General features: G+C 32.6%; 1 protein-coding gene across 1 annotated transcript; it reads right to left on the bottom strand.

Moving 5' to 3' along the window:
- Window positions 1-235: 235 nt before the first annotated feature.
- LOC110717435 lies at window positions 236-7,031 on the bottom strand. Its single transcript, XM_021896133.1, has 7 exons — window positions 6,354-7,031; window positions 4,506-4,577; window positions 4,356-4,420; window positions 2,787-2,934; window positions 2,598-2,681; window positions 2,045-2,140; window positions 236-675 (listed from the first exon to the last, which is right to left on the bottom strand). The coding sequence occupies exons 1-7, from the start codon at window positions 6,621-6,623 to the stop codon at window positions 670-672; spliced, it is 741 nt and encodes a 246-aa protein (XP_021751825.1). The 5' UTR covers window positions 6,624-7,031; the 3' UTR covers window positions 236-669.
- Between the last annotated feature and the right edge of the window lie 1,881 nt (window positions 7,032-8,912).

Here is an 8,912-nt window from a genome sequence, read left to right as displayed (position 1 = left end):
CCCTTCGCACATATAACCGGCCTTAGTCACGAATTATCGTTGTTTATTGTTAATATTCATTTGGCGTACCATGCACATCAAACTACTAAAGTGCCAAAGCTTAGAGCCTTAGACACCCGACTTAGGTACAAGACAAACAAAACATGAAATCACTTCTTGAATCGGATTAGATAAACAGATAAACTCCACAACAAGCTTTTGATAGAATGCAAGGCACTCGTAGAAAAAACAAAGACAACAAATATCCAAACCTTGATTTTTGGATTTCAATTTTGAATTGGCCACAATGGGCATTTTCAAATATTCGTCATAGTATCACTAGGCTTTCCGATAATTCACATTTTCCGCAACATTTACAAAGAACCCTGACATCATTTTATGATGTCCTCAAAAGATTGACATGAAAACCATGGGAGGAGAAGTGAGAAAGAGGGGGGGAGAGCTTAATAGCCTAAAGCACTCGAGTTTCACATTTACAATTTGCTTGAGTGCCGCCCTACATATTTAAGGAGTAGAAAACCAGTATGATAACTAGCAGGAAGTTGGTAGCGAAATCTAGATGATGCTATGTAGAGAATCAACAAGTCGTATGCAGTTGATACCTCTTGCTTTGTTGGAGTAAAATCGTCTGAAGTCAGACATTGGTTAAATCTCGTCAATGTTGATAGCTCAGACCTGAAACCAGAAAGGAAATTTAGCAACTAACACATGCAGTTCAGTCTATTAGCATAAATTAAGAGCATAGTCAGTTGTAATTAATCAGTTAACAGAGGCGATAGCAGAGTAAATCTCTTTATTATGATAGCCATCCCAGGACAACATATCAAAGAGAGCAACTTAAATTTGGTATTCATTATATCAATTTAGCGAGGTATCACATAAGATAAGATGAGGAGAGACGAGGGGAGAGGGAAAGGAGAGCAGATGCAACTGTTTCAGGTCTTTTTCTTGCTGATAGTCTTTAAGGAAAGACACGAGGGACAAAGAAATCAAAGCTGATAACAGAAGGGTGATTGGAAAAACTCAGCAATGGTTGCTAAATGTCTAACTACGAAGAATTAGACAACAGCGCACTTCTACATCCCTAACAGTTAACGAGACTACAAAATGGATTAATTATCTTTCTGCAGCAGTTCCCTCAACAATGCTGGAAAGAAGTCGATCATCAACAGATTTGACTTCAATAATTATAGCTATAATAAGAAGTCTCTTGCTCAAGTATCCTGTAAAACTAGGAATATCCCTCCACTTGCACTTAGGGCATAAAACGACATAAACTGGTATAGACAAGACTACTCTCTTTGTGCAATGTCACTATCGGACAGCCATCCATGTTAAACCAATAAACTCTTCCCAAAGCCAAGGTTCCCTTAAGAAGATGGATAAAAGGCAGAAACTAAGAATCTATAATCATGCTAACCACAAGACATAGGCAATTCTGCAATTTGAATAAAATATATAAGAAAATAAAAAAAAGGGGAAGAAGATTTAACTCCAACATAGAAAATTCTGCTGCTCTTATAAAAGACCCCTTCACCATGGTAATTAACTTCATCATCCTTATTCTCTAACTCTGACAGTAGTCAATCTTATCAATCAGATAATTATTGGAACCTCCTCTCAATGCTGTCACCAAAATCCCTAATTTTCAACCGTTTAGACAAAAAATACTCATTTTGAACATGCAAGGCAGTTTCCTCCGCTAGTAAAAGTTAATAAATGTAAAAAATAGGTAATGATGCCAGATTTTAATCCCACTGGCAAAGAGAACTGTTCCATTGCCCAAAAAAGATTAAACTGCTGAACCAAAGTAATGATTTTATTGTGTAAAGAATGGAGTTTTAATTGCTGAGAGAAAAACAAATACCTCGAGCATTAAAAAATTATGAGCAGAAGGTAAATAAAATCGGTATGTAGCAAGATGATTTAAAAATGGGACTTTCAATAAGTAGTTCCTTTTTCCACAATAAGAAACAACCCGCAAAAGGAATAGAACAGGAAGTTTCAACCACAAGACTTGAATAAAAGCAAACAAGCAACTAACCTGTCGCCTCCTCCTGGTGTACAAAATGTACCATGAGCGGACCAGGACATAGCATGGAAGAAGAAAGCCAGCAAGCTGAAGGAAGGAAACTTCATACTGCATTGCATGACCAACAGTTAAGTCCTAATCTCTTGAACAACATGAAGAAGTAAATACTTCACAACAGCATATAACATGTTTGTCTTTGGTATGCATGATAGCTTCCATAACAGTATAACACAGCCAAACCACAAGAACAGAAACACTGATTCTGAGTAGTCACAGAAATGCATACTGCCAAGCTAACTAAAATTCAGTTCAACATTCTAAAAGTACAGTGTCATGTAAACCTGTCAATTCCCACCCCAATGAAACCTGTCCCACCAATTAAAGAGTATGATACTATGATAGGACCACACGAGATCTGAGTTGCAAGATTGTTTCAAAGAAAACAAGTTTCCATTTAAAGCAAAGCATTAAACTTGCATATCCTTGATTCAAAATAAGCAAGACAAAACATGTCCCACAAATCACAAGATCAAACAGGACGACACGGTCATCTTACAGAACTTACATGAAAAAATGTCATATACCCCTGCATCAGCCCAAAATCTCTTGTAATCATCAACACTTGATGGATTAGCAAGACAAACATCAACTGCAAAAGCAAAGCAATACATAAATATCTCAAATTTAAAAATTAAAGAAAATCGAGAATTGAATTTGGCTATAAAAGAACATGACATTGAATATAGGGTCATACAATGATAGCTATTGAGCGCAAATATGTGACATTGCCAGCATTTGCAACAGCATAATCTTCATACTCTGATTCCAGTAATTGACGCTCAGCAGCAGCTAGAGCCAAAAGATGGTGGTCAGGGAAACCAAAATGATGACCCCAAGCTTGACTGCAAAAACAGATACGCCAAGCAAGCAATTAAGAGATTAATACAGTAGTAATTCATATTAAAAAAAAAAAAGACCAAACTCTTGCAAAGCAATAAGAGACAAACTACAGGATAAAGTTTATAAATAACAGCTTCAATAATTTAGGCTTTACTCCAATTATGGCAGCTCACAAAACAGCACTAAAGAAAATGAGTGAAGATTTGCAAAACCTAGGCAACCATTAGATAATACTATAAGATAACAAAGGCGAAATCCACCACCACCACTCAGTACTAATCCCACAAACAGCATGCCCCAGGAGGTCCAAATATGCATCACCTCTAACCAGTTAAAATTGGAAAAGATAGTTGCTTCTACACTATTCAGTCTCCCTAAGACACCAAATCTACATCTTAATCGGAGAATAGAATAACTCAATAATCCAATGGGCCTGGGCTGTTATTCAATTATAAATGTAAAGCTTTTATAGCTTACTAACTAATTAATGATCAACAAGGTCACAAGACTTTGGCAGAGACGAGTGAGAAATACAGTTGCCCATTTTAGGGCTAGGTGGGATGCCGATTTGAACACTGAGCGAATTTGTATGGGTTCTTTCCCCCAAAGTTTTCAGACTTTGGCGGACCTTGATTTAGTTTAACAATGTGTCGTTCCGTCTTTCAAAAAAAAAAGGTCACAAGAATCCTTGTTCAGCTATGAAAAGCACCTATGAAATGGACCTCCTAATTAACACTAGTAATCATTTTCCTTCAATAACATTCATTTAAAACCCAAGAACACTAGAGAATGGCATTCTACCCAAGAACTGGCTTAGTGGCTTAAACCGGGGGACGAAGAAACAAAAAAAAAATCCAATGTGACCCAACAAAACATTAAAAATAACTACAGCCTTCATAGCAACCTAAAAGATGCTAGAGGTATAAGTCACTCTCCTAAAGGCCACTGCCTAGTTTAGACAGGACCGCATTCCCTACTGCTGTCATTCATTCATCAGGTACTTGTTACCCCATAATCTTCCTGATATTAGCATTAATCTAGAATGTGTTGAGTCTGTTGACTTCATAATACAGTCAAAAAGTTTCAACTTTCTATAGACGGCACATCCCAAATGTATGTCCAAAAGAAGTAATTGTACCTAACGCTGTTTGATGGAACTACTGACAGCAAAAATAGTGTGATCAGCATGAGAATATGCTCATATTTCTTGCAGAACAACTATGTATTATAACTTGGTTTGGTATGACATAATTGATGTTGAAGAGCATCGATTGAATGTGGCACATTAATCTCGTACAATAAGAGAAAATTCAACTTGGACATTCACTAATACTTTCTTTTAACATTCGACCTGAACAACTCTTAAGATAAAGACAACCAATGAAAAAGACACTTGCACAAAGTCTCCAAAATTCAGTATTACCTAAGATCAACTGCCATGACATCAGGGACAGGTTTTGGTGGGAGCGTATAATTGGGTGTAAACACCTGCAACACAGGAAACGCTCTTTCAATCATCATTTATTTTGCAACATTTCATGTTAGCAAATACAAAAAGATCAGCAATACCGACCTGATTGCATATCTCGCAGGTGATATCGCCCTTTTTGTTGCACCATTTCTGAATGCATTTCCTATGAGCAAACTGTTTACAAAGAGACCAACAATTTTAGTACCATTCCAGCAAGTACAAAAAATGTAATAGAAAGACAAAGGCGAGATATTTTATTTATTTATTTTTTTTACAAAAGATGAAATCATTTACAGACTACATTATGATCAGATAACAACTTTGGAGGGAAACAGACGAATAATAAAAGGAGGCGGAAATGGAAATCTCATCTCTTCATGAGTGACAAAAAGGAAAAGGTGTTCTTTCCATCCAAAGCTTTCAAAATAAAGGTTTAGTTTGTTAAAAAGGCATGGAAATAGATCCACATTACTTCATAAGTAAGTCTATTAATTATCTTCCATTTACAAGTGGGAAACACATACTACTACAAAGTGACAAACTTTTTCTATCTTTTATACTTTTATTTGATTTCATTCACTAAATTGATCATTGATCAAATTGTCCTTTATCCTCGTCAAATAATGACAAACACACTCATATTTCACAACAAACCGATTCACATTAGTACCATCTAGAATTCCCTTGCCTCGACTTCCCTAACTTAACCAAATTACTTTCCGAATAATGGAATTAAAAAAATGGATCCCTCCCTCTTCCTCCCCTCGAGACCCCACTATCCAAACACAATGTAATTGATGTGGGAAACAAGTAATCATGATTTTACAAGATCAGCAAACAAGTAATCATGATTTTAAGGTGAGCTACAAATCAAATTGATATTAATCTATTCAAAAGAGGGGACAAAATAGTAGAAAATGGAAGCTTAACACAGAAGAAACAATGCAATTAATAGGTTACTTCCATTATTAAACACATGAGAACAACCAGTGATCACGGAGAAAACTTTTAATATAATCCACAACTTGTTAATCATACAATCTATTTGTCAACCCTTAACAACAACTGAATACTCTTCTTGGAGTAGATATTATTAAAATTTTATATTCACTCAAAATAGATATTAAATCCACTCCGTTTTGCTTCAAAATCAAGTGGATATCGTTCAGGTAGACTCGGAAGCAGCTAGGCTTTAAAAGTCATTTAGCAAAAAAAAGTAAGAAAAATAATTCCTCATTAGCTCCAGAAGGTTAAAAAAAAGAGGCGATGATATTTTGGGATTTATGAAACAGTTCATTATTATGTTCCGTAATTAAAATTATAAGCATAAATAAACTACATGAAAAAGAGACGGTCAAGTTCAACATTAGATTTTTGGAATTAAAATTAATCAAAAATGTAAACTAATTTCAAGCTTGAAAACCCAGAAATTTAAACGGACAGAAAAAATTAATTAGTGAATTGACTAACTTCAAGCTTGAAAGCCCAGAATTTCAAACGGTCAGAAAAAATAATTAGTGAAAAAAAAAAAAAAATCTAGTAATTCAACTAATAAATTCATTTCAAGTATTTTTTTAAAAAGGTTTTTTTTTTTTTTTTTTTTATATACAAAAATCAACAAATTAAGGGGAAAATTCCAAATTCAAAATCAAAAAAGCCCAAATTGCAAAATTAAAGTAGATGAATCAATTTCCAAACAATTAAAAAAAATCAAGATACCCCAGAAACTTTGGAAAGAACAAAGAAGTTCATAAATAACTAAAAACCACTCAAATCAAAGTAACAATTTTCATACTAAAAAAATAACTAAAAACAATTATAAGCAACTATCCAAATCATCAGAACTAGATAAGAAAACAAATACAACTTCATAATTTAAAATTTAAAAAATAAAAACTTTATTTTTAGTTTGTAAAAATAAAATAAAGGGAGAGAATAAAAAGAAGAGACCTTCAAAGTACCATTACAAGCGCAAGGAGATTCCAAAGAGTGATCATCATCTTCTTCTTGACAAATCCTACACTCTTTCTGAAGCAAGCAACTTGAAGATGAACTACTAATTATTTTTTTATTATTATTATTAATTTCTTTTTCATTTTTTTTCTGATCATTTTTTTCATGAACCCCAGAATTTCCATCTTCTAATTCATTCCCAGATGAAGAATGTAAACATGCTGTGGCTATTATTCTATCCACACACACCATAAAATCATTCACCATTTTTAGAAATAAAAAAAAAATTGTAAAAAAAATTGAAGAAAAAAAAAACAGGGGAATTAAATGGAGAAAAACAGGGGAATTAAGAGGAGAAAAACAGGGGAGAAAGCAGAGAAAATGAAGTTGGGGAGTTTGGATTTCATATATAAATAATTTTTTTTTTTAGGGGAATAAAAATGGGAATAGAATGGTGCTACAAAAAGGCAGGAAGTGGGTGGTGGGAGGCGGAATTTACGAAAGTGGGTGAGTTTTTAAATTATTCATCTAATTTAATATTTAATTAATTAGCTAATTAAATTAATTGTTTGTTTGTAAATTTACAGGTTTTGGGGAGTTGTAAAAAATATCTAAAGGAAGATGGTGTTATTGGTATGGAAGATGGTGCAACAACTGCCCTGAAAAGCTGAGCTATTGTTGATTTGGGATTTGACCACTTTGATATTGGACACTACATTTTTAGATGTGGTGTGCGCCTTGTGTCATTTGTTCATTTGGTGGTTGTTCACCTAGAAAGTGTGCATATTGTTATGTTTGGATGGAGTTACCAATGGATGAAAAAAAGTTGACTCCATACGATAATCTAATCCGATTCGAGCTTAGCTCCGCAATAGGAAGAGAAGTGTGTTTGTGTTGAGAATGGTGTTTAGACAATTGAAATTTACTTAACTATTAAGTTATTAATTTAAGGTTTAAGGTTTTTCGTTGATTAGAAATAAAGATAATGTGATAGCTTGTTCTAAATTTAAATCGATGAGTAGTGTATCTAGCTAGGTTGAGATTTTAGCCATTTGGAATTAGATAAGATAGATACACTTTTAATTTTTGTATTAAACATGTGTTACCTTAGTGATATTATTGATAAGATATGAGATATGATCCTCTTAAAAAATAATGGATATGATGCTGACTGTAATAATAGGTGTAAACCGTTAACAAAATAAAAGAGAAATCCTTTTGGTATCAAGTTTTGTATGTCCATACTTGGAAGAATATCTGTAAGGGTGTGTTCTGTTCACCTTATTGGACCTGAACTTATTAGACCTTATTGAACTTATTAGACTTGATTGAAATTAATAGAACTTATTAGACCTTTTTAAAATTTATTGGACCTTATTAGGCTTTATTATTTGAACTTAGGGTGTGTTCTATTCACCTGATTTTCACTAATTTGAACTTTTCTTAACTTATCTGAACTTATTAGACCTGAAATGAGTGAAAATAAGGTCAACAGAACATGCCCTTATTGGAACTTATTAGAACTTATTAGACCTTATTTAAGTTTTTGAAACTTATTACTCCCTCCGTCCCAATATATAATTCTTGTCTGTGTTTTTTCACGGTATTTAAAAAATGGGAGGCAAAAGTGGATGAAATACATAAAAAAATTAAAATAATTAAAATAAAAATTATAGACAAAAGTTAGAAAGGAGAAAGTAAATGAAGTACATAAAAAAAGGTAAAAAGTACAATTATAGACAAAACTTAGAGAGAGAAAGTGGAAAAAAGTACAAGGCCAGTGAAAAATTTAAAGATAATTTAGGAAGTACAATGAAATAAAGTTGAAAAAAAATGAGGGTATAATGATCTTTATATATTATCCAAAAATAGAAACAAGAACAACATTTTGCATTTCCAAAATTTAAAAACAAGAACTATATTATGAGACGGATGTATCTTATTCAACTTATTAGATCTTATTAAACTTATTGGACCTTATTGTAACTAATCTAAACTTATTTAAACTGATCTAAACTTATTAAACCTGAAACTTATTTTTATAAGATGAAGAGAATATGCCCTAAAAGTAACATATACAAAGTATTTCTACAAAAAATAGGATTTATATCAATATACTATATTTCGTACATGAGAAAATTGACTTTGCTACATGACATTTCTCTTTCATTCATCGAACTCATTTGGAATGAAAATTTGAAAGCTTGGCCACGAGCCCAATATAATTTCATTTAACATTTCTATGTAGGTACTCTGTAAAATGATGAAGTTTCATGAATGCATCCCTTTAAAATATCTACATAATCAGTTAGACCTCAACATTTTTGAAGTAACATATTTTATTACTCGATTCAAGAAAACAAAAAAAAAATTAAAAATAAAAAATATAATAAAATAAAATAAAAATAAAAATAAAATTCCATTTGGATTCTTCAATTCGAAGAGAAAAATATTTAATCACATACTTTTTTTGAAACCTTAATCACATACTTTAATAAGGTAATTTTAGTCATATTTAGTACTTACTATATAAATAGTGAAAAAGGTAAAATGTGT

The sequence above is a fragment of the Chenopodium quinoa genome, unplaced genomic scaffold, assembly GCF_001683475.1.
Source record: "Chenopodium quinoa cultivar QQ74 unplaced genomic scaffold, ASM168347v1, whole genome shotgun sequence".
NCBI classification, from domain to species: domain Eukaryota; kingdom Viridiplantae; phylum Streptophyta; class Magnoliopsida; order Caryophyllales; family Amaranthaceae; genus Chenopodium; species Chenopodium quinoa.
The sequence above is the reverse complement of the archived record's forward strand: the minus strand, read 5'-3'. Positions and strand labels throughout refer to the sequence as shown.

Excerpts from the sequence above, each read along its gene's own strand:
- LOC110717435 (XM_021896133.1), bottom strand. The coding sequence starts at position 6,623 with ATGGTGAATGATTTTATGGTGTGTGTGGATAGAATAATAGCCACAGCA. Across the intron at positions 4,421-4,505 it reads CCTGCGAGATATGCAATCAG|GTGTTTACACCCAATTATAC; the intron begins GTCGGTATTGCT and ends CCTGTGTTGCAG. Across the intron at positions 2,682-2,786 it reads TGCGCTCAATAGCTATCATT|TTGATGTTTGTCTTGCTAAT; the intron begins GTATGACCCTAT and ends TTGCTTTTGCAG.